Source organism: Podarcis filfolensis, assembly GCF_964270895.1.
Source record: "Podarcis filfolensis genome assembly, chromosome: 4".
Classification (NCBI taxonomy): domain Eukaryota; kingdom Metazoa; phylum Chordata; class Lepidosauria; order Squamata; family Lacertidae; genus Podarcis; species Podarcis filfolensis.
The window spans coordinates 37,261,052-37,287,895 of NC_139607.1; the positions used below are offsets into that span (position 1 = coordinate 37,261,052).

The window sequence follows — 26,844 nt, forward strand, 5'->3', positions numbered from 1 at the left end:
ATAATTAGAAGACTTGTAAACCGGATGGCTTTAACTTGGTGCCTGTATATCAATAACTTGAAGTGTCTCTCTTACATGCCTGAAGAAGGCATTCCATAAATGGAGTTTGATCACTGAAAGGTCTTATCTCCAGTGGCACTTTGCTTAACCACTGAGGGTGACTGACTGCACATGAAGAGGGGCCTCATTTGGAGATCAAATATCACATTAACCCCCTCTGTAAAGAGAAAACAAGTCACCATGTCAGTATATTTGTGAAAAACGCTTCTGTCTTCCATGAACCAGTGAGACCCAATGCAATGCCATCACAAGAAGTTTGAGAGTTGATGTTGTGCAATTGGGAGCAGCTTGCTGCACTGTTCTAAAAATGAAGGCCCCCACTAACAGAATGGCAGTCACTCTCTGTGTTTTCTCTGTTGGAATTACTCAATAAAACAGCAGTAGCTTCACTATACAAAAATAAAATGTCACAGTGTCGTCGTTTTGTTCCTTTTTACCATCAGATAGTTTTGTTCTCGATTTCAGACTTCTTGTGGTTCACATTTTTCATAACGCTGTTTCAATAGCTGCCCAGTACACCCACGTTCAAGAAGGCACTTGGAATATAAATAATGTTTGCTCACCAGCTATATATTTTTTTTCTACATTGCGTTCCCAGACCAACAAGAGTAACTACAGATGAGTCACTGTGTCTTAATATCTACATTATATGATACCCCACGATCAAGGCTTAGTTTAATATGCCAGATGCCAAATTCCAAATGTTAGACTTGTCTGCAAGTTATGGTTTTGGCATTTACCTCAGGGCATGCTGGCTTTACCCTGCAACAGTTGCATCTCCCTCATGCTACTTCACATTGCTGTACTGCAATCACCTATAGGTAAATTCTCCTTTATGTACGTGTTTCAAATATCGTTTTGAGGTTGAGACTCTCAGAGAGGAGCAGGACTACTTCCCACCCCCACCACCAAAACCCACAGACTTCAATGGAAGCTGAATTGGCTAGAGCTGTAAAACATGTTCCCTGAAGAGAATGTAATTGACAGATTGGCTGTGGCAGGCTTTGCTAGATAGAAGGCCCCCACGTCAAATGGTTTAATGCCCATCTAGGGCTGTACAAAGATCTTGCCAGGGTCCTAGAACCAACAAGCTTGCCATTTAGTTCATTGGAAAGGTCCCAGTGTTCAAAGTCTTTTTCTTTTCTTTTTTACAAATAATTTTCCCTGTAATTTAACCGTAGCATCATAGAGAAGAAGAAGAAAGCATTATAGTGAAATCATAGTGATCTCTGTTTGATCAAACCTCATATTTATCATACCTGGTGATATCATGCATTCATTTTGCACTTATTGATGGATGACCTGTACAATTGGTCCCTAAGAAGTGCGATTTCAAAAGCCAAACTGGAAATGGTGCAGATATTGAGCTGAATACCCTGTCACCTTCGATGTGGAAAATGCATGACGCGTGCTTACTTAGTAAATATACATACTTTGTAAAATACTGTGATACAGGCACAGTTGCTCTTTGCCCCTCGCCCCACATGTCCTAGCTACTAGCATTTTCTGTTACTGTGTCGTTAAAATGATCATCCTATCTCTCTCTTTGTCGCTTCAGTGTTCAGCCACCATTTCCAAGCTTGTTCTTTATGGAAGCAATCATTAGTATCTTGTCATAGTGTGAGCATCATAAATAGTGAATGTGTATTAATTTATATTTTATAATATAGTTTGGCTTCAATATAAATATTGAATGTAAATATTTACTGTTACTAGTAAAACCATTGTGTGTGTATGGGTTATATCCAAAATTATATACAAAGTAGATCCATTAATAAATAAGACTTTTAAGTCAGGCATAGCCCTCCAGATGTTTTGGGACTACAATTCCTATCATCCCTGACCACTGGTCCTGTTAGCTAGGGATGATGGGAGTTGTAGTCCCAAAACATCTGGAGGGCCGAGTTTGCCTATGCCTGCTTTAAGTCATTGGTTTCAGTGGATCTACACTGAGAACAACCAACTCAAATATTAGATGTCACGACTTACCTCAAGGTTCTGTCTTGTTTCCTATGCTTTTTAATATCTACATGAAACTAATAGGTGAGGTCATCCAGAAGTTTGATCTGAGGTGTCAACAGCATGTAGGTGACACACAGCTCTATCTCGTTCCCGTTGACTTGTCCTGGGGAGACAGTAGAAGTAATAAACTGGAGTCAATTCACATTAGGTGGATAGGTGTTAGGAAGCTGAAACTTAATTCAGACAAACCAGAGGCCCTGTTAGTCAAGAACACTGGCAATTCGGATGTGGTGGTTCAACCTGTTCTGGATGGTGTTGCACTTGTCTTGAAGGAATGGGTTCGTTGTTTGGGAATTTTGCATTCCCTGGATGCTCAGGTGGTGGTGGTTGGTAGGAGTGTTTTATTATTATCATTAGCTTCAGCAAATACACTAGCGGTGCCATTTATTAAAGAAGGCAATTTTGGCATCAGTCACTCATTCTTTGGTTACTTCCAGACTGTATTGTTTCAAAATAGTCTGAGTGGGGCTACTGTTTGAACACAGCCCAAAAGCTTCAGTTGGTCCAAATTATGGCAACCTGATGTTTGTCTATAGTTGTTGCAGGTCAGAGCTTATTACTTGGGTCTTATTTCGGCTCCGCTGGCTTTGATGTGTTGCTTCTAGCCTATAAAGCCCCAAATAGCTTAGAGCTGGGTCATCTTAGGGACCGCTTGCTCCCATATAAGCCTGCCCAGGAATTGAGATGCTGGTCACCTTGCTGTTGGTGCCATTGTGGAATATCTGACAGGGTCTCTTCAGCGGTAGTGTGGCAACTGTGAAATACTCGCCCAATTCAAATTGCCAGGTTCCCTTATTGTGACTCTTTTGCCAGAAATTGCCTTATTTTTAAAAAAATGTATCTGCGTGAGAAATTGAGGCAAAAAGTCTAACACTTAATGGTGTCTGTTTAGGCAAGAGGAATCTGGGCCCATGTTATCTCCTGTACCACTCACCGAGCCTCTGCTTAGACTTTTTTTTGGGTAGAGCAAGAGTTGTGCACTACAGAAGAGTGGAAAATACCTGAGCATGCATTGCATATAAATCTGGATGCAGGAAACCCTGGTTTGGTTGTTTGTTTGTTTCCCAATCTCCTTCCTCTGCCCACCTGCAATTCTCCTGTATATTTTGCACTCAGTAATGAGAGGCTCAGTTCAGAGATCAATCCATCTGATTATCTAGTTCTTGATCCCTTTGCCCAGAGCATGTCTGCCACCCGCCGTGCTAATTAACAGGTGACACAGTTAGGTTTAAAGGCAAAGAGGACAGCTGCATCTTTATGCCCTCCCCTTACTCTGCAGCTGTCATAAAAGACACACAAGATTCCTCAAGGCCGCATGGCAGATTGAGGATATCAAGGGCAGTTGATATTAACTGTGCCAGTACATATGGGTTAAATGTTTCTAATCGTCCCAAATACTGTATGACATATGGGTTAGCAGAATATTTTTTAAAGCTGTGCTTACATCGTAACATTATTGGTAAATTATATTATTGTATGCTGTGCTTTCTTGGCACGAGATGAGATGGTGAAGACTGGAGCAGGCTTTGCAATTTGGTGCGACTTATAATGATATTCCATTTATTGCTAACAGTGAAAAGATAATAAGAGTTAAGCGCTTGCTTTCTGCCTGACATTTGCTTTGCGTTTTGGTTACAGCTGCTTTGCATTTCCTTATTTTGAAGGAGACATGATGCTTTAATTTTTAACTGGATCCATTAACAAATGCATTGAAGTCTAATATGAACCTGACAGGCTCTCAGTTCTGAGGAAAACAGATCGCATGATTGTGGTGATTCCCTTGAGCAGGGTGTATGTGTTCTTTAGTGGGTTTACGTTGGCTGTTTCTGAAGCTGTTGTGATGAGAGAACCTGTAGGAGAGAAGGGAAATGAATGATAATGTAGTGAAAGGAAGGATGGAGGATTGGTGTCCGAAGTGGGAGGCTTTTGGAAGTTGTAAAAATAAGTGAAATGGTTATACCAGACACCGTTATGTACACCTGAAATGGAATAATTGCAGATCCAGCCGACATCCCACTGCACTCTGAGCACAATATATGATTGATATGTTTTCCAAGGACAGTTATTGAGGTGTAGCGCATTCACAAAGGTAAGGACTTAAAAGGGGTGTGTGTGTGATTTACTTGTTCATTTTTTAAAAAAAGTTTGAAGAGCAGTTTATTAAGCCTTTCCATATCAAACAAAAATAAGCCAAGAAATAATAAAAACTTGGAGCATAAACACCTACACATTTGCTTACATCAACAAATAAAGAACAGAAAAACTCCCACAAATATTCAACCCACGAATCTCTGCAAGTATACAACCCACAAATATACAATACAAAGTAAAGCAATCAGATAATTGTCATAGAAGTAATCAGCTAGTCAAGCATAAAGAGAAAGGGGGAAATTCAGCCACCCTGTAATATCACACCATAAAGATGCATGGGTTGATGAAGGAAGGCAGTCATACCCCTTGACTGACTTAATAGAACAAAATCATTTCTCATAAAACATACTTTGTTCTTCTTGGATTATTGTATGTTGACAAATACATTTTCCCATAAGGGCCGTTTTCTTCTTAATTTGAAATGCCCAGGGACCTGTTTCTCCCTTGACCTGAACCCATGGCAGTTCCCCTTTCAACTACTCTATTGGGCTGTTTTTCATTGCCGCCACCCCTCCCCCCCAAGTTTCAAAATTCTAAAGTAAGGGGTAGATGGCCTAGGAACATTTGCAGAGAAGTATGGGTGTTAAACGGGACGCGGGTGGCGCTGTGGTCTAAACCACTGAGCCTTGGGCTTGCCGATCAAAAAGTCAGCAGTTTGAATCCCCACGACGCCAACCTAGCAGTTCGAAAGCATTCCAGTGCAAGTAGATAAATAGGTACCGCTCTGGTGGGAAGGTAAACAGCGTTTCCGTGCGCTGCTCTGGTGTTGGTGTTCTGTTGTTCCAGTAGCGGCTTAGTCATGCTGGCCATATGACCTGGAAAAGCTGTCTGCGGACAAACGCCAGCTCCCTTGGCCTGTAAAGCGAGATAAGCGCCACAACCTCAGAGTCGTTCGCGACTGAACTTAACTGTCAGGGGTCCCTTTACCCTTTACCCTTTGGGTGTTAAGCATGCTACTCACTTGCCATAAGTTTGCACTCCACATTCCTGTTGCTGCAGTATATGGAGGTTTCTTAACACACCTTTTCCAAGGTAACATGGTTGTGAGTTCACTCTGGGCAGCTTTCAGCATATATAAAAACATAATGAAACATCAAACATTAAAAACAATTGTGAACTCAAGGACGCAATTCATAATACTTAAAAGGGCTTATATCTGCAAGACTATTTGCGCTAATATCACATTAAGATTTCATGGCATGAAACTGGGCTTTTCTTGCTCTACCCTTGACCTGCCGGATGCTATGGTGGCCCTAATCCAGGAAGCCTTTTTTTTTTTTTTAGCTTTAAAGTTGTCAGCTTTAGTTGCTTTATAAACCAGATAATTAAAGTATGTGGGCTCAATTCATAAGTGTATGTGAATAGGTTATTGCATGAATGTAGCTACTGTAATTTCCACATATCCGTCCACTATAGGAACACTGTCTAAAGCCAGCTTCACAAATAATTGTGTTCTTAGTGCCTCTAATCTTCCTTGTTTATTTTAACTTGAATCGTTTTAAGTCCTAAAGCTATTTTCATATTTCCTTTTCCCCTTGCTCTTGATTACTTAGGATAATGTGTAAATAATTTTTTTAAAAAAACTTTAAAAGCTCAGGGTTTAATTTTTTTAAAGAAAAGAAAAAAGGCTCACTGAAGTTCTTGTGTCTTAGAAAAGTAGGTCACGAAGTAGAATACAACACAATCACACTAATTAAGAGGGCTGTTGTTGTTTTTTCTCAGCAAAGTGCCATGAAGAAAAGATCAATACAGCAAAAACCCTTTTCACTGTGGAGCCAAGGGAATTGGAAAAGATCCACTTGTGCTTTCAGACCTTAAATGCTGGAGGCTGATGTCATTAAGAAAACCAGCTGAGGACTGAAAAGTAAACCAAGCAAACTAATAGGTTTTAAGTGTAGGAGGGGAAGAAAGGGGGGTGTATACCAGTAATATCTATGGCAGCGTTTCTCAATTCGCTGACAGCTAAGGCACCCTATTTTTCTTAAGTAAATTGTACAGTGCAATCCTATGCACACTCAGCACTGCTTAAGTCAGTAGGACTTACTTCTGAGTAAACATGCATAGGATTGCCCTTAAGGCATACTCAGCTCTTCTATGAGCAACGAAAAGTTCACTTGAAGAGTGTGTAGATAGATGAACCATTTAACCTTTGATGAACCGCCCAGTTTGAAGGATATATCTCTTCCTTGTGGTACTTTCCCAATGTTTCTCCTGCCCCCCTGCTTTCCCATCTGTGTATTGTATTGTATTTATGGGTCACCAATTTATATCTCCCTTCTACACCTCCACTGGCTACTCAAAGGCTGTCTACTTGGGCAGACATTGGTCTTAAATGGCGGAATACAAATCAATCATACCATACTTTGAGCAAACTTACGTCACTTATCTGGGAAACACCTGTGGGTTGCAAAGGGTACTAGGGCAGGGCTAGTCAAAGCGGTGGTCCACAGACCAGGGCTCATCCATGAGACATCAGCTGCTGATCCCTGGTGACTCCACCACAGCTCAGGTTTGGCGGAATGCTTTAGAGGCCAGTTACGGCTCTGCCACATCAGGTAGTTTGAGAAGCACTGTTCTAAAGCACAGAGGCAATCTGTGCATTTGTTGCCTTGCACAAGCTGTGGTCCCTGTAAGGGACAGCTGCATATTCCTGCATTGCAGGGGGTTAGACTAGAATGATCCTCATGGTCCCAACTCTGTGATACTCTGACTGCTGCCCAATAGGCAACTTCAAAGCTCCTGCTCTCTCTCCTTGTGGTTCTTTATCTTTAAACAAGGATGTGGACCAGAGTGTTCTTCCAACAAACAAAAGGCTCCTTTGGGGTAAGGGGTTGTCTTCTGTAAAGAAGAAGACACTCTACCCATTACAATGATGGGGAAAAGTAGGCTGAATTGTGGATCATGCTCCAGGATATTTTATGAAAAATGCTCCATACCTATTTCCCAGTCCTTGTGGGACTTTCTGGAGCGAGGGCCTTCTCTGGAACAGATAGTGTGCTTGTGCAATTATAATTGAAAAGGAGAGATACCTGCTTTTGCATATGCTCTCTTAAGATTCACCAGTCCCAGAATTTTTTATGCCTAGGCAGAAACGGGGGGCAGGGGGCGGTGGACAGCTGGTGAGAGGAACAAATGCATTATTAAGCTGGGACATTGATTCCAGGGGCAGTATAGCAGCCCTTACTGTTGGTAGAGTTTACACATACACAAACACACAGACAGACACACAGAGAGAGAGAGAGACAGACACACTCATTTAAGCCACCTAGCTACTGTATTTTATCTTCAATCTATGAAGAATGCAAGAGAAATTGACTGGTTTGAGAATTCATTGTTTTGCAATGAACACCCCACCCCCCCTTCAAAAAAAGCCAGAAAAATGAAGCTTAAAATGAATTGGTCTATTTATAAGAGCTTTGCAGCTGTGTTGGTCTGTCAGAATAAAGCAAATTCCAAACACTGACAGGCAGATCAACCAAAAAGTTACAAAATCGTCAGCAAGTTTTAGCTGGTGAACCAAAGCAGTGCATGTCTGTTGAATTTCAGCGGCTGTACTCTTTGAGTAGGAGTTGGATACCAGTTTAATTGTTTGTTTTCTCCGAAGCATGGTGTTGTTGCTTATTGTTATTTATTCAGTAAGCGACTTACAACCCAGTAAGGTGTAATTTTGAAATCGCAGAAAAAACAATTTCGGAATTAAAATTAATTAAAAAACGCTTCCTGCATGACTTAAGAGAAGAAGAAGAAGACGAGTTTGGATTTGATATCCTGCTTTATCACTACCCGAAGGAGTCTCAAAGCGGCTAAACTTCTCCTTCCTCCTCCACAATAAACACTCTGTGAGGTGAGTGGAGCTGAGAGACTTCAAAGAAGTGTGACTAGCCCAAGGTCACCCAGCAGCTGCATGTGGAGGAGCGGAGACGCGAACCCGGTTCCCCAGATTACGAGTCTACCGCTCTTAACCACTACACCACACTGGCACCACAGAGGCTGTTTATATGGGACTGGATCACTGTAAGCATGTAAGAGGGGGCTTGCAAGTTTGTCCTCAAAAACTATTCCTGATCCTGCATGCAAACAACAACAACAACAATGTAGGCATGCAGTGCTCTTCTTGAGAATGCTACCCAGCTATGCCATTTCCCAGGATACTCCATTCCACTACCACCATCCTGGTTTTCTGTACTTCTCCTGCAAAACAGTCAGTATTCCATGTCACTAACAATGCTCAGTCCTCATTGGGTTGTTTTGGGGATCCTCCTGCCTCACAATCAGATAACCCCCCCCCCAGGTTATTTGCATTTCCAGAAACCTTCGGGTTCTCTCCCCGTCTCCATGCCTGATCATACCTCCAAATTATTTGTGGTTGTGCCATTATGTTGTTGTTGTTTAGTCGTTTAGTCGTGTCCAACTCTTCGTGACCCCATGGACCAGAGCACACCAGGCACTCCTGTATTTCACGGCTTCCCACAGTTTGGTCAAACTCATGCTGGTAGCTTCGAGAACACTCTATCTCATCCTCTGTCGTCCTAACCTTCTCCTTGTGCCCTCCATCTTTCCCAACATCAGGGTCTTTTCCAGGGAGTCTTCTCTTCTCATGAGGTGGCCAAAGTATTGGAGTCTCAGCTTCAGGATCTGTCCTTCCAGTGAGCACTCAGGGATGATTTCCTTAAGAATGGATAGGTTTGATCTTCTTTGTGCCATTATAGCTCCATAAAAATCTGTTCTGGGAAAGTGAATTTGCTGTTAGTAGATCGTATATATAGTATATAGTGCAGGAATTTTTTTTTGTCGCTTGGTGGGTAAAACATTTTTTGTGTGTTTCAATAGAAATTGGAAATGTGCGAGGGGCATACGTGAGGGGTTGCAAAGAGAAGACTGGTAGTTTATTTGCATCTTTTCTTCAATAAATGGACTTCTGTTCCTTACGTGTATAAGACATCAATGTGATTCTTTGTCCTGTGATGCTTAATCTTGGAATGGCATAGAACACACTTCTCAGCAGTGTTGCAGCTGCACAGTTACCGCAAAAAAAAAGAGAATTGTGGTTTTCTTTTTATTCCGCTTAAAAGATTTGGACAGGTAATTTGAGTATACGGGTCCTCCTATTGTCCTTAATTTTTGAAATTTTAATTAACTGGAACAATTTAAAATACCAACACATGGCTATAGTTCTACACTGGATTGCAGTAAAGCACTAGCTTGAAGAGCCTGTGATTCTTTAGTAAATTCAAGATGTAAAATAATTGAGTCCTGTGTTCCCAGGACTATATGGTAATGCTGTTCCTTTTTGCATTTATTTATTCCATAGGCTCAGGGTACCTAACAATATTTTCAAAATGAACCTATTGGTAAAATAATCCAGTGCTAAAAAGCAACCTGCCACCAAACATCTGGCCTATATAAAAATAAAGATGTCCTACATCACCTCCAGAAAGCGATCAGGAAAATGTGTAACATCTGGTGATTCTATAAATAGGGCACAGCTTGAAAATGCAGGGCTTAAAAGGATTTTAGGGGAGATAGAATTCTGGGTTGTTGTTGTTGTTTTCAAATAAGACTTTTACAAAACTTGCTTTAGGAGCCCAGTATACTGTATGGTTGATAATGGAGTGTGTGCATTGGATCCAGACCTTGTCGTGCTTAGGATAGACCTATTGAACCAATGTACCGTATTTTTCGCACCATAGGGCGCACCGGACCATAGGGTGCACCCAGTTTTTAGGGGGGGAAATCAAGAAAAAAAATCCCCCCCCAGCCCCAAAGAGCAGCGTACAGGCTGCGCACAACCTCTCCCTGCCGGAGGGGTTGCTCGCGGCTATGGCACAAGCCAAGGCAGCGAGCAGGATGGATCCCGCTCGCTGTTTTGGCTTCCCCTTTAGCCCCGTGCAGCCTTTCCTTGCCAGGAGAGGTTGCGTGGGGCTAAAGAATCCATAGCCCCGTGCAGCCTCTCCTTGCCGGAGTGGTTGCGCGCAGCTATGGAGCAAGCCAAGGCAGCGAGCGGGATGGATCCCGCTCACTGTTTTGGCTTCCCCTTTAGCCCCGTGCAGCCTCTCCTTCCCAGGAGACGCTGCGCAGGGCTAAAGAATCCATAGCCCCGTGCAGCCTCTCCTTGCCGGAGGGGTTGCACGCAGCTATGGAGCAAGCCAAAGCAACAAGCGGGATGGATCCCGCTCGCTGTTTTGGCTTCCCCTTTAGCCCCGTGCAGCCTCTCCTTGCCGGGAGAGGCTGTGTGGGGCTAAAGAATCCATAGCCCCGTGCAGCCTCTCCTTGCCGGAGGGGTTGCATGCAGCTATGGAGCAAGCCAGGGCAGCAAGCGGGATGGATCCCGCTCGCTGTTTTGGCTTCCCCTTTAGCCCCGTGCAGCCTCTCCTTGCCAGGAGACGCTGCGCAGGGCTTTCCTGGCTTTCCTGGGAGGTGGGGGGATTCCCTCACCTCTCCCAAAAGCCCGCAGAACCGCGCAACCCCTTTAAAGAGATTGCGGCTTCTCCTGGCTTTTCTGGGAGGTTGGAGAAGGGACTGATGCGGCCAGTCAGTCCCTTCTCCCTCCTGTGGAAAAGCCCGCAAGAGTGCACGGAGCTTGTGTGCGGCTCTTGGGGGCTTTTCCCGCCTGCCTCCCCCCTGCATTCGCTCCATAGGACGCACACACATTTTTCCTTGCTTTTTAGGAGGGGAAAAGTGCGTCCTATGGTGCGAAAAATACGGTATGCAGTGGTTTTTTTCTACTCAGAGTTGACCTGTTGAAATTAATATACATTACTAACTTAGGCTCATTAATTTGGGTGGGCCACTACTCTTGAGTACAACTGAGCTGGATATAACTCAGTGGGACTTTAAATGTTTAAATTAAGTTTCATTTATTTCAGTGGGTCTACTCTAAGCGTTATGAAGTCCAGATCCATCCCAGTGTGCTTGAGAAAGAGGTGGACAAATACAAGAATGAAAACAATGTAGTAGCATATGGTCTTGCTGTGCAGTGTTCATGTGCTTAAGAAACAAAGTACTGGCTCAGTGATGCTTACCATCTTCAGTAGCCAGAATGATTCAAAGTAGAATTCAGACGAATAAAGATGATCAATGTTTTTGGAGAAGCAAAATCAGAATGCATTTCAACAAACTCCCTAACTTGTGCACTCTTAATCTTTCTCCTGATTTTGTCGGAAGAGTCTTACGAATTTGTTTTTGTTGAGCAACTCTTCCTCTAGAGTCCTGAGGACGTAATTTTTATTTTGAATAATTTTTATTAAGTTTAATTTTTTTACCATAGTCACAATCCATTCTTATCATCACCTGAAACTTTGCTCATCCTGAGCCTTTACACACACCCCCCGGGCTTTCATAAATATTCACTTTCATCTTAGCATTTCTATATCAACTTATTTACCTTCTTTCTATACTTACAAAATTTACATTGATATTTGCAAACCAGTTCCAAAAATTAACGTTACAAAATATTTTAACTCAAACTTGCAAACGTTTTCAAATGTTTACAATGTTCTCTCATATATTGTATAAATTTACTCCAGTCCTTTTCAAACAGCTCGTTGCGCTGGTTTCGGATCTTCCCCATCAGCTTTGCCAGTTCTGCATATTTAATCAGAGTCCTGAGGCCGTAATTTTGCAGAACTGATAACTTCAGCATTGTCCACTAAACTGAGTTTGCTCTAGCAATTCAAAGACAGATTAAGCATTTGTGATTTAAAATGGGTTTGTTTTATCGTTTGGGCACAATTATTTTGCCCATCTTACTGCAGGAGGCTCCCCACCATTCCTTTATAATCAGAATAGCAGCCTCTTAAAGGGGAAATAGATTTTTTGCTCCTGAACAATTATTCGTTAGATGCAGGGAGCTAGTTAGTGATTTATGATGTGTGCTATCCCAGGTGTTGGCAGAAGGTATATAGCAATCCGCCATTGGACTACTATTTGATTTCAGGTGAACCACCTAATACCTGCTAGTCACTGGGTTTCTTGCAAAGAGTACTAAAGGAGGAGAACTTTGATTTGATCTAGCAAATCACTTCTTACAATGTTTAATCAAGATTCAGACACCTTCTTCTCTGATTCTTCAGTCCTAGAATCATAGAGTTGGAAAGTACAGTGGTACCTCGCGTTAAGAACTTAATTCGTTCTGGAGGTCCGTTCTTAACCTGAAACTGTTCTTAACCTGAAGCACCACTTTAGCTAATGGGGCCTCCCGCTGCCACCGCGCCGCCGGAACACGATTTCTGTTTTCATCCTGAAGCAAAGTTCTTAACCCGAGGTATTGTTTCTGGGTTAGCGGAGTCTGTAACCTGAAGCGTCTGTAACCCGAGGTACCACTGTACCTTGAGGAGCATCTAGTCCAACCTCCTGAGATGCAGGGATATGCAGCTGTCCCATACAAGGATTGAACCCGCAGGCTTGGCATTGTCAGCACCATGTTCTAACCAACTGAGCTATCCATGGTTTAAAGATCAGGAATTAACTCTGTTCTCTTCTCTCTCTCTGCTCCCTGCCAAATCACACACTTTTCTTAGTAGAATACAGTAGTACCTCGGTTTTTGAGCGTCCTGGAAGCCGAACGTTTTGGTTTTCAAATGCCGAAAACCCGGAAGTAAATGCTTCCGTTTTCAAACGCGCCTCGAAAGGGTTGTAAGTCGCTTACTGAATAAATAACAATAAGCAACAACACCATGCTTCAGAGCAAACACACAATTAAATTGGTAGCCAACTCCTACTCAAAGAGTACAGCCGCTGTACTCCACCATTTTTTCCATTGAAATTGCCCTTTGTGTCTTCGTTTTCGAACATTTCAGAAGCTGAACGGTCTTCCGGAATGGATTGCGTTCGGAAACCAAGGTACCACTGTACTTTCTAGTTTGATCAAATCACAGTTTGCAGCTACATCCGAACTGCCAAATTGTGATTTGAGTGAGTCCTCCAAACCGGCAAGTTGCAAGCTCAGAGCTTGTTCCCAGTAACCCTAGCCAAGGTTTGTGTTCTTCTTTTGTAAATTTAAAGCATACCAGCAAGCTATGCGACAACAGCGGAAGCAAAGGTACACTATACAAAACTAAACTCAGACACTTTTGCTTAAAGTATGACGCACGTGAAGGAAAAGGACTGTTTAAATACAAAGCATTAGATGCCTGAAGTGTCCATTATGGAAAAGAAAAGATGGCCTCGGAATGCACAGGGAGCCTGTTCACATGATCTGTGTGAACATGTGATTTCCTGGAAAGGAGCTTGCAGCTGTTTTGCTTGTCCCTTTTGTTGCCATGCTGCACTGAGTGTTGTCTGATCAGGAACTGGTGATTAAGCTCTCTCTTCCTTAGCCACATACTGTAGCTAAGAACTAAACTACAAGCCTGGGTTTGGATGACCTGTTCAGCCACTGCACAACTTGGTATTGTACAACAGCAAAACCAACCAAGAAGGAGCTAAACAGCTGAGATCTCCCTGGGAGACTGTACATTCATACTTAGGCACAGCTTACCTTCACATGACGACATGTGAGCCACCCTCTGTTTCCTTCATCCTTCTTGTTGTCTGTGTTTGGTTGGTCCTGTGGCACCTGCAGAAGTGTAGATGGAAGGAACAAACAACAAAAAAGCCTTGTTTTTTAGCATTGCATAGTAACAGTGTGTATGAAGATGCAAAGTGGTTTATTTATGCCAAGCAAATTCTTGTTTACTGTCTTCAGGACAAAATGTATTAATGCATCCAGAGATGTAGGTGTTTGGAATGCTAATGCAAACGGAGAAAAAAAGTCGCTGTTTTGAAGGAGGATGTAGGTTATTTATTATTTGTGTACTTAAGCGGTTTTATAGACACAATGATTTTCCTTTGGCTTCTAATCTAATTAATAAAGGGATTCTAATCAAGATAAAAAGAACCATCGATCATGTAAATAAATATTGTTACTAATAGCTATATTTGGATTATTACTAAGAGCTATATTCTTGGTGCCGACGTTAATATATTTTTCAGTGACAGGTAAAAGCTGTCTTCTCCCAGGCATTTTTCTGCTGCCTTATGTCTGTTTTGGTTATGATATAGGTATTGGGCTTTGGGGGTGGAGGCGGTGGTGTATTCTTAGAAATGCATCCACTAATTGTCAGTGCAGTTGTATGGCTGTTTTAATTTTGCATATTTTATATTGCTGTACTTTCGTATTGTAAATGGCCTTGAGTCTATTTTTAGAGGTAAGTGCCTAAGAACATACATACATACATACATACATACATACATTACATTACATTTAGCCCTTTAAAATATATCTTGGTTATAGAATTCACACCACTTTGGCCAGTTCTAATGTAACATGTCTGCATCCTTAGAATGGCTGTTATTGATACTTTTTGAAATTTTATTTATTGTTTGTTTATTGTTTATGACTCATTTTGTTATGTTTATAATTACATATATATATTTTTCATGTTGTGAGCCTTGAGCATGGATTTAACTATGGAAAGGTGACATACAAATGTATTATATACTGTCAAGAGCTCTGAGAGAAGTGGTTTTTTGAGCTATGCTCAGTCAAGGTGTCATTCAATGATCTCATATTCATAAGAACTTTTCAATAAATATGTTTGAACTCTGTCATAAATTAGAACCAAGCAGGCGGAGTTTAAACAAACATGGCAGAAATTACTCAGAAAATCTGTTGCAGACTGCACACTAGAATCCATATCCCTTAAGGGCTGTATTCTTTCATTCATGATTCTTATGTGTCATTCTGTAAGGACAAATACATAAGAATGCTAAGTTCACATGGGTTTTTCAGTGTAAATTTTCCAGGGTCATTAATAAAAGAATCCACTGGGCTAAACCCATTTTTATGGATCTTTCATTCCAATATGATTTGCCTGTCTGCATGCGTTCATTGTGTGACCATTATTTGAATATACATTATTACATTGGAACCCATCTTGAATCTTGTAGCCCAGTCCCTGAATGTTGCAGTGGACTGAAATATGGTAACTCGTTAATATTTTTGGCAGTTTAATTATTGTTTTAAATCGAAATGTTCCAGACCGGTGCATCACAAATCTCGGGCCATAAAAATACTTAAATAAATATGAGTTTGTTTGTTTAATGGAAGCATCCTGCTGCTACAAGGCACTTTGGTTCGTTTGTTTGGTTGTATGCATGATGCGTCTAAGAGTTTCAGGTTTTGCTAAATATGACCTTGGGGCAATTCAACAAGAAGAAAAGGATCAACTCCCTGATTCCAAAGCTATATACAGTCGTGATAGTTCCATAGTGACACAAATGCCTGTAGAAAAGATGAACGAGTGAGACGTTCCCTGTCCACCACATGCCATTTCTATGTGGCGCAACAGTGTTGTGTGATCCTGGCATTGACTCAAGCGCCACAGTGGCTATTTCTGGTTGACTGCTTAGTTGCAACCTGCTTAGCTGACGACTCACTGATCTTGCAGTGGTATGACAGCCAGTATTTCATGTACAAAACAGTTCTTTTCTCTAGCTGCAGGACTGGGCTTTAAGATAAACAATGATCCCATTTTGCACCATCATTTTATCATTTGTGTCTTTCTTATGCTGTTGAATATTCCTGATAGGTGCTTTTAACCCCCCCCCAAAAAGTATTAAATGCTTTTGAAAGCTTAGCCTTAATTAGGAAATCATCTGAAGGAAGAGGAGCAGAGGATAAGAAACCAAGCCTTTTCCTCAAGAGCAAAATAATAATAATTAATAATAATAATACGGATGTTGCTTTTGTATGAAGTACAAATCACCACAGTAAATAAAATTAACACTTAGGAAGAAGGGTCTTAATTTGCCATAATTGTCAAACTACAGGGTTTGTGTCGGTGAGGGTAATCAATCTGAATTGTTGACGAAATATGTGAGGACAGTAAAATAAAAGCACCACACAGCTCTGAAGAGCAGCTCACATAAATAATGCAGGGACATCTGCTAGAGTCATGCATGACCTTCACTTCTGGGGACACCTGTAGATGAGCATAGCTGACTTAAAGGAGCAGATGCTACTCTAAGCAACAGGGATTGCTGAGCACAGTTTCAAGGAGCAAAGGCTCTCTTAGCTGTGAAGGGAAAGAGAGGCCAGCTACGACGCTAATAACCTGCCCTTTCTTATTTTTTGTTTAAAGCAATTTAATACTTTCCAGCGGGCAGAGGGGGCAGTGTAAATACTGAAGCTACCAAATCAAATTATTTCTTTAAAATATTGCTGTAGTGAGAAGTATTGTAGCTTGAAAGGCAAACAGACATGGCCTCTTGATGCATTGTCTACGCATATTTATGTGTTTAAAAGCTAATACGGCCCTTTTATTTTTAATGCACAATATTTTCTTTGAAAAAGAGGCTCGTTTGGTCATAACCTCTTGTTTCCGTAGGTGTTCTTATATTTAGGTTACTCAGTTTGTACTTTTATGACATATTCGCTGCTAAATAATTTCTTAAGTGTTGTCTTAAGTGCTACCTCACCTGGTGAGGCAGTGCCAGATAAGGGGGCTTTGCTTTGGGTTCTTTCATTTCCCCCCACACTTTGGGGGCAACCATGTAGTTTCTGCAGTGGAGGAAGGTGTCAATAACTCTTATTTAATGCTTTGACGTTGGGTTAGAACAATGAAGGTCTGTATGACCCAAATTGCTGCACTGTGCTGCCAAATGGGCAAAAGGACATTCTGCCTCAGTGGTTTGTTCTAAATAGACCTCTCTGTTTGTTCTGCAATGTTTGCATTTGATTTTAATGATGCATTATGACACAAATCTAATTTATACGAATGGATTGGGGGGGGGAGGAGGCATCCTACTTGACCTGTTTAAAAATAGAGTATGGTTGAGCTAGCATTGTAGGTGCCGGGGGGGTCAAGCGGATCCGTATTGCTGGAGAGCTGGAAAAACCTAGACAGGGTTTTGCTGCAGCAGCTTTTCCACTGCCATGTGTTTTTGCATCTCTGAGCCTGGTGGCTTTAGGTCCTTTGCAGTCGCTGAGAGCAGCACTGTACTAAAATTATATACGGAGTTGTTATTATTACATTCTGTGCAAGCAGCTCAGCACCATGCATAATGAAAATAGCAAAAAACAAAGAAGTTATAAACAGCAAGTGTGTGTGTGTGTGTGTGTGTGTGTGTTTTAAAAAAAAATACAAAATAGACACTTATGGCAGAGACCCATTCATTCTGTTGGAGAAGCCTATCAGAGCAAAACAGTCTTCGGTTGCTTCTGAAAAGTGTTGATAGTGGGTGTCTGCTGCATCTCAACACGAATGCTGTTCTGCAGAACAGGGGCAGCCACACTGAAAGCGCTGCTCTGAATGACTGGAACTCGCAGCTGAGATTCTCTCATAGGTCAATGTGACCTAGTGGGTATACAGAGGACAAGACGGTATTTAAAGTAACCTGGTTCTGAGCGGCCTTATATTTTCATGGCAACACCTTGGATTTGACCCAGTAACAGATCGGCAACTGGTGCATATCCCCCCCTGCAAATCCAGCAAGCAAGGTGTCCTATGCCGAGAGTAGTTTTCCTCCACAATCAAACTAGCTACTGTGTTCTGCACCAGACTCAGCTCAACACGTTGCAGTAACCTGACGGCGAGGTTGTCAATGCATGGAGAAAGCTCTTTCAAGGCTTCTGTTAACTGTTGTCCCAACTCCGTAAATGATGATGATTTTCCTGTGGTCGATTCATTTTGAACTTTGGCTGTAATTCAGATGTAAATTGATGTATACCTTATTATGTGGCCATAGAAATGAATGTTTAATTAAAAACAACTAAAGCTGTGTTTTATCATTCTTCCTCTTTAAACAGAGCGTGGATCACACTTCTTGCAGACCTCATCATATTGAGGTGGGGCTAAGATGAGCATAACCAGTGACGAAGTGAATTTCTTGGTGTATCGCTATCTTCAGGAGTCAGGTAACTTTTTCTTTTAGAGCAATGTTCTATATGTCCTTGAGAGTGTTCTAGCAAAGAAGTTTGACTGGACTGTTGCCAGATTACATAGCAAGATTTAGATGTATAAACAATACATTATGTTTTACAGTTTACAAATAGTAGCATTTATCCCCACTGTTAGAGTTCATTTTTGTTAACTAAAATGCATATATCTTGCACTTTGCATTTCACTAAATAAGTGTTCGAGCCTGCCCTTAGCATTTATTATAAACATTTATTTACCACTTTTCAGGTGTAGGAAAATACCAAACTGGTTTCCATATCTGCAAATCAGAAAGAAAAACAGTTGAGGTCACCATGTGCGCTGCAACTCTCCCCTCCCCAGCTGCAAGATCCCTGCCCCACAAATCACCCCCTTCACCACAATTCAGCTTGAAAGAAATATGGTAGTAAAATTAAGAATTTTCTCTGCTGAATTTTGTATTGAGTGTATAGCCTTTACAACGTTGTGGTTGATTTAATTGTTCATTTGCCAATAAGGGCAAGTAAGTGAGTGGAAACAGCATTTATTGTATTTAATTTAAAGTCTGTGTGTAGTTGTAAAATCTTTGAGAGATCTGATTTCGAACGGCCATCACGAAGTAGCTTTTTACAGGATTTTCCTGGTTTTGTCATGCATAGAAATCTGAGTTTAGAACCAGGGGCCAGTATCCAACTAACTCATTCCGTAAGCGCGAAAATTCATTCTTGCAGAATAAATCTCTGCCCGCCCCCCTCTCTCTCTCTCACACACACACACAAACACCATGGCCTCCCCGAATCTGCTCTGGAAGATTGGGGAAACTCCTTGAGCAGATGTGGGGGGAGGAGAAGAGGGGAGACAGCTCCATTGTGCGAACACACATTTTGCACTCAGGCAACTGTAAAAGAGGAGAAACATCTTAATATTTTTCAGTTTTTAATTTGAATTGAATTAGGTTGAATTTATCTACTGCATCTAATGATTCTCTCCCTCCCTCCATATGAGAAAGTGACTCCTACCCTAGATTCTGAATAATTGGCGAACAATGTATATAAGAACTAGCTGGTATTTTTGAACCACATTATTCTAGAAGTTAGTTATTCTGGAAGCTACTGATACATGGCTTTTAGAGTGGTGTGATATTTGAATGAGGCACTTTGCAGTTAGATTGAATTTAAAGAAAATTAGGGTTTACTGTCTTGGCCGCTAAAAAAGCTGCAGTGACCAATTGTGGATAATTTCAATGTTGGAAATCCTTGCAAACTCATTACCATGTGGCAACAGTGATGGCCTATTCAGTGTTGCTGGTTACAGGTGGTTATTTTGACTGACTGCAGAGCACAGTTAAGGACTAAATCTGCTGAGTATAATTTCCCTCGTTATAAAATGAAGCTGGATGCTGTCTCAATTACCTCCTACAACCTTTTTCTTCCTCCTCCCACACACAGAGGGAAAAAGAGCAGAAAAGAATGTTCATCTGTGTAGGTAAAAGAAGGTTTTGTTTTGTATCCTGGCCAAATTGAAAAGATCTCAGATTTTATGGATCTGCAAGCTTAGGCACAGTGAATGGCAGAATCTGGAGTGCTCTTTCATTCTAATGCCACAGTATGCAAATAGGAAAGAGGATTTGTTTCATTTTATCCTCCTCCTCCTCAAAACCTGTAATGAAGAAGAACTGTTAAATGGTGCTAATCTTTGCTAGCTTATTCAAGTTTTTAGAAGTACTTTCCTAGTAAAAGATGTTTCCTCTCCTCCTTTGACAGATGACTAAAATTTCAGTAGTTTTATATTCTTGGCAGATATTGAAAAGAACTGTCATTCAACCCAACGAAAAGGTTATTATTTACACACACACACACACTATGAATTTTAGCAAACAGTCATGTGTGCTTTAATTTTGGCCACCATGTAGTTCAAAAAAGAAGATCCTTTCTCCTCAGTTCCCAGGATAACCTGTAATACAAGGGTGCATTTGCTGGGTCTTCGGAAATAATTCTTATTATTGTAGTCATTCTCATCTTAAATTAATGGCTTAGACTGAAATCCTATACCCGACAGTAGCGATGCAGGAAGAGCCCACAGAACTCTGCTTCCAAGGTAGACTCACCTGATCCAGTCCAATAAGATCATGATCTGATCTCACTGGATTGGATCAGGTGAGTCTGCCTTGGAAGCAGAGTTCTGTGGGTTGCAGTACATTGGAAGCAGAGTTCATGATCTGAGTCCACTGTATAATCCACAGTCTGGTGGATTCCTTTATGAGGGCTTTAGTCCTCCCTCTGTGTCCTGCCCCCGTTTATTTCCCCCCCCTTAAAAAAGGGTTGCATTTCGACGTCTTGCTACCACACTGAATAGAGTAGTAGAGTGAGTCCCTCTGGAAGGAACAAGTCTCAATGATGGCCCATCGCCCTCAGATGCAGTTTGATGGCAAAAACATGCCAGATAGATAGATAGATAGATAGATAGATAGATAGATAGACAGACAGACAGACAGACAGACAGACAGACAGACAGACAGATAGATACACATACACACTTCATTCGGGGGCTAGACAATGTTTTGTAACTAGGAGAGTATTCTGGAGAAGCAAGACTTATTACAGGGCTGCAAGCATTTAAAAAGTAACTGTGACTCTTCAGAATACTTTATCTGTGTGCACAGCACACATTGTGCACAGCTATAAAAAAAGCTTTAGAAAGATGGTTTTTGTTAGGCATCTACTAACAGGTCTGTCACTGCCATTTAAGGGTTAGGGAAACTATTTCCAAGGATCTCATTACAGTCCCCCCCTTTCCTCTTTCCTCAGTGCCCCTCCCCCAATTGTCTCAGAAGGCACTCCCAAGGCCCAGATGTTATACAGTGCGAGATATTTTCCAGTAGACATATCTGGCAGTTTGGCAAAGCAGCGCAGGCAGTTTGAACTACTCAGGGCTGGAGATACGGTTGGGGTGCGGACGAAATTGCTTTCCTCCTTTTTTAAAAAAAGACAAGACTTATTTGTAACTGCAGTGATGCATTTCAATCTTTATCCAAGTCTCATTTATGGAAAGTATTGTGATGGCTTCCATAGATCTATGCTGCCTTTATAGGAATGTCTACACATCTGAGAAGTCTGATATCTTCCTAATATTCATTCCTACTGGGGTTTTTTTTTAAAGTGCCCATTATTTTACATTATTTTCCTAAGTATACACTTTATATCATGCATTTATTCATTTTTATCTTTATTTATTTATCATTTGAAAATGAGCAAACTAATAATGCATCCAAAACCACAGTGTTGGTAAGATCATGTTCATTTTAGTGTGTTCCTTCCCACCAGCTGCTTTGTAATGAGTGGGGGAAATCCAGCCCTTGTGAGCAAAGGAAAACATTATGGGCTAGATTCACAAACCTACCAAGAATATCCATGGCATTAGTTTTCCTGATTATAACGCTAGTGCTTCTGTACTGTTTCCTAATATTCCTTTCACACTGAAGTGCTATGGAACTGTGGCTTTCTGACCAATATACAGTGGTACCTTGGGTTACAAACGCTTCGGGTTACAAACACTTCGGGTTACAAACTCCACTAACCCGGAAGTAGTACCTTGGGTTGAGAACTTTACCCCAGGATGAGAAAGGAAATCGCGTACCGGTGGCACGGCGGCAGTGGGAGGCCCGATTAGCGAAAGCGTGCCTCAGGATAAGAACGGTTTCGGGTTAAGAACGGACCTCCGGAACGAATTAAGTTCGTAACCCAAGGTACCACTGTACCAGAATGTCACACTAAATTTCATTGACACCACGCTAGTGGGTTTGGTGAGACACAACAACAAACATCATTGGACATCACTGCACCCTTTCTACACACGTGTCCTTCTATTCCCCTGTGATTCCCCATGAAAAAAATTGTATGCCGGTGTACCACCCCAAATTTTGTCTCTTTATTCCCATGATTTTCCGGGATAAGGGAGCTGCAAGCAGACCCCCCCCCCCCCGAATGCAATAACATGGAAACGAGCACTATATACGTCTAATAGAGTTGGCTCACCATTTACGTGAGGGATCAGTTCTGGGGGTCTGTACACAAAGGCAGAATCATGCAAAGTCAGGACCCCCCTCCAAACCCCCCCCCAAAGGAAGCACTCCCCCAGAGCCCTTGAATCTCTTTCCCAGAGGCTGGTGAGGAAAACCTACTGGGTGTGCTGTTGGAGGGGAAGTAAATAAACTGAGAGTGGGAAATTACAGGTTGCGATCGCGAATGTAAAGGGACCATAAATTGTGGGTCCACTGTATTCTATTTTCTGCAAGCGGCTTTTTGTGTGAAAACTCAAATATACTGCAGAAACTTACAGTTAGTGGGGATATTGAATAAGCTGCTGTGTGAATGCAGCCTAAATGTCGTGTCACATGCTACATCCCCCCCCGATGTTGTACTACTACCTTGTTTAAATTGAATTGTTTCCCTTTTTGCTTGGTATTTGATGGGGCGGCATGCTATTTCTGTTTATGTCCTCCGTGTGGAAGTTGCTTTTTGGCCTCATGATCTGAAAGTGGTCCCATTTGTTTTCTTACGAATGGAAAGAATAGATTCCTCTGACTTTCATCTCGGAAGCCATCAGAAGAGGGAGTAGAATAGCTGCCCCCCATATATCTGGAGATTTCTCATAATTACATGTGTGGGTTTGTGACACCTGGACACCATTTCTCATATGGACAAAATGTTTTTTTTCTCTCCGCATCCTGAATTGAATGATTGTGGTGGGTGACATTAGGCCAACTCATTTATTTTTATTTTTATTCTCTCTTCCTCCACTGTCTCCGTGGGAGAAAACACTCTCCTTTTTCATGTAATCTGTGCTGGGCTCTGCCGATCATTGTTTTCTTAGGGGCTGTTTCTCATAATATGCCTGCCACCTTCTGGGTGATGGATGCTTTGTAAAGTGAGCCATTTCATATGTGCCGGATTGCCTTGTGGATTGGTTTTCCAAGAGTTGTCTCTCCACTACTGTCAGACATTGCTGGTGGCGACAGTACACCCCATGGAGACCTACTTATTCAGCAAGCCAGTATCCTCTAACAGCTCACTGCATGAAGTAACTACCATACAGAGGCCGCTTCAAGCAGTTCCTGCAGTGGTTGTATTTTGACTAGCCCTGAGTTGCGTACGGATTTATCTTTTTGTTTTTACCTGAGAAGTGATACCATGACAAATACATTTGAGAAGCCCTGATGTAAAAATAGTATTTTATATGAGACGTCGAAGCAGATTATCATTCCGTTTCTTCCTTCCTTGGCTTTACTTTTTTGGATACTGGACTGCAAAATACAAGCACAACCCATCAATCTGTTGTGAGGGAATCACACCTGTAGAACTTGATACTTATCACTTCAAAACTTTCAGAAGCGGGCCAGTCACCCATTCCAGGAATACGTGATTAATTCTACATCCACACACACTGCTTCAAGATTCTTCCCTCACTCTCCTAATTCTTGTTTGTCGTCTTAGAAGCTGGAGCTGCTATAGAGAAAACTTCCAAAGGAAGGTTCTGTTGTGTTTTCAGAATACTAACAGGCAAATTGGTAACACTGGAATATTGTTTTTAGTCCACTTCCCCTTCCTCCATTCTGTCCGTAAAGGTAAAGGTACCCCTGACCATTAGGTCCAGTCACGGACGACTCTGGGGTTGTGCGCTCATCTCACTCTATAGGCCAAGGGAGCTGGCGTTTGTCCGCAGACAGTTTCCGGGTCATGTAGCCAGCATGACTAAGCCGCTTCTGGCGAACCAGAGCAGCGCACGGAAATGCCGTTTACCTTCCCGCCGGAGCAGTACCTATTTACCTACTTGCACTTTTTTGCGTGCTTTTGAACTGCTAGGTGGGCAGGAGCTGGGACTGAACAACGGGAGCTCACCCTGTCGCGGGGATTCGAACCGCCGTCCTTCCGATTGGCAAGCCCTAGGCTCTGTGGTTTAGACCACAGCGCCGCCCGCATCCCTATTCTGTCCATAGGGCATAGTTAATTGTCTATGGAGCCATGGAATATTCATGAATATTCTAACTGTGGCAAAAACAGTGCTGCTTTCTTGTGGGAAGCGAAAGATCAGTTTTTCTGACACAGAAGCAGCAAGTCCTTAAACCTAGCAGTGGGCTGTTCTAAAAGGACCCAGGCATTCCAGGAAGCTGGAGCAAGGAGTCTTTGGGACAGGAAGTGAATATGTGTGTGATGGAAGAGGAAGCTGATTTTATTCTTAACTATATATGTAGACCACTATTAGACAAGCCTTCAGTGCCAGGTCTCTATTAACATATACAAATTTCAACATTAAATAACTTCTTTGGGATTTTGTGAAGTTCTACTTCTTTAAAGCATGATGGTGTTGTGTGGAGTATGTGCGTTTTGTTTTATTTTTTTAAAAATATATTCTACTTCCCACTTCAGGAATGGATCACAAGCTTTATAGCACGCTTCCCCCCCCCCTTTTTTAAAGAGGCCATTGACTTAGTTGGACTGGTTACATGCATTTCAAAGATAATGCAGCTCACAGCTTCACACTATAAAGGGGCACAGTTTATAAACTAATCATGCTCTTGGCATCTGGGACATTTTCACTTTAGAATGTTATAAGACAACTTCCTACTTGAGGTGGAGCTGTGGTGGTTTACCTCAAAGCTTTTGTAATGTTACCTTCATTCTCTGGTAGTAATATGGTGATAATTGTGCTCCAGTAATTTCAACTACAAAAGTAACTTGCAGAAAGTTAGCCCAACTTTAAAATAGTTTGCAAGAGGCAGCCCTTGATGATGCCTTTTAAAAAACAAATTACTTAGGCACATTATTTATATTTAAGCTTTCAGTATCGTCTCTTATGAAGCCATCTCTGTAGCACATATTGATGAATTTTCTGTGTTTCCAGTCCTGAAGTCTTCCTTAGCTTTGACGTTTTTAATTTGGTACATTTTTGCAGCGGTTTCCTGTAATCGCAACAGCTCTCTAAACAGCACCGCTGTGACTGTAAAAATCACAACAAAGCGTACCTAGCTCTTCATCCACTCAGGTTGTGCTCATGGTTACACAAATATTAATTGCTGTAGAAATTGCTGTGAAGTTGCCTTCTGTTGGCAGCAAATGGTGTGTAGAAGAATTCATTGAGGTGTAATGTTGGTTAGTTGGTATTCATAACCAAGGTCATTGATTATGATGGTTTATACCCTTTTGCATGTTTCCTTCTTTGTACAGTTGCATCGGCAGCAGTGCTAACCAGCGTTAACAGTAGCTGTCATTAGTTAGCAAGTGTTTGCAAATAAGCCTGGCGTCCTCTAGGGCTCCCCCTGGCCCCCTGTCAGCCAAAATATCTAGATGGCAGCAGCCATCAAAGACTGAACTGCACCATGGTTATTCTGTTCCTTTCCATCTTTTCCATTCTGAACATTTTTAATTTCTAAATTCAGAGTTCCAGAGTAGAGTTGTACAAGTAACACTGCATTGGGTGCAATAGAATCCCCCCCCCCCCCCAGCATCCTATATACTAACAGTGAGCTCATTGTCTCAGTGTGGTTCCTTATGTAAGCCAAAACCATCCACATACTATAAGAGAGAACTCTGCAGACTTGGGAGAATTGCAAAGTTTGATAGACTGTAAATACCTTTAGGTAACAATAAGTTGGGGAGGTGGGAAGCCCAAACAGCCTTATGATGACTGAGGAGCCTGAGGAGGTGGCATAGAAAACCAAGGGAGGGAGAAAATGGTACGGAATATTCTGGAAGAGAGCATGGCTAGTTGGCTGGAACCCTGAACACTTCACACAGCAATCCATTTTGCTTCTAAGGGTTCCGCCTGGTCTTCCTTCAGATGAAGAGTAAGGTTTTGTGCCACGGCTTAAAGTCTCAGCATTGTCCAGTCTGACAGTGAATAGTCCACCAGCTGAAGACTCAAGAGCATGCAGTTTGTCACCATTGTGGGTGGTTAATCGCCTTCTCAGCAACCAAATATGCAGAGCAGATGTCAGCACCAACTGAATGGCGGTGAAAATATCTGTACCCACCTACAAGGCCTCTGTGAACGCTTGTGTGCCAAAACTCCCAGTTGCTACCAGATTATTCATCAGGTCATCTTTGACCAGCATTTGTGATATAGCTCACGCCTCTTAAGAATATGGTTTGTTTTCAACTCCCTTCGAGAATTCAATTTGCCTCTCCTTTGATTACATGTATGATGAGCTGGTTTCAGCTCTGTGAGAAAGATGTCCTTTATGGAACAGAAGGGCTGAAAATCAGGGACCTCTGCTGAACTGTTTCTCACTGTCCACTTCCTCTATTACTTTATATTGTATCCGTATTTCCTCCAGCATCTTGGTGGCATCTAGATTAGCAGCACAGCTCTGCCTTCTCATTAGACCAGACATACAGAAATCTTGTGCTACTTCATGACTGCACATGAACCACACTTCCCTCTTGTGTGATTGGCTTTTTAAACCTAAATTGCTAGTGTGGGGACTGATCCGAGCTGGGGACCTGGTGGGGAGCAGTTTTGTGGGGGGAAACTCTTTGCCTCCCCACCATGGTCATGATCAGGGCTCTCACATCTCCTATAGGTATTTGCGGGGTCGGGAAACAGCTGTTAGAGCAAAAGGGAGACCCCACCCCCACCCCCAATGCAAATGGCAGGCACAGGGGCTCTGACTCAGACTGGGACAACAGCAGCGGGGAGGGGGTTAAAAAGAAACCAT

General features: G+C 42.0%; 1 protein-coding gene across 4 annotated transcripts in view; it reads left to right on the top strand.

Annotated features, from left to right (window-relative positions):
* The window catches only part of TBL1X (transducin beta like 1 X-linked), a 135,756-nt gene that overhangs the window by 86,352 nt on the left and 22,560 nt on the right, over window positions 1-26,844 (top strand). For 3 of the 4 annotated variants that reach the window (XM_083612155.1, XM_083612154.1, XM_083612153.1), the window contains exon 4: window positions 18,023-18,130. In XM_083612155.1, coding sequence (XP_083468281.1) covers window positions 18,073-18,130 — 58 coding nt within the window. In that variant the 5' untranslated portion in view covers window positions 18,023-18,072. Of the gene's footprint in view, window positions 1-18,022; window positions 18,131-18,406; window positions 18,556-26,844 lie in introns of those variants that run through there. The other variant, XM_083612156.1, reaches the window with a different exon arrangement.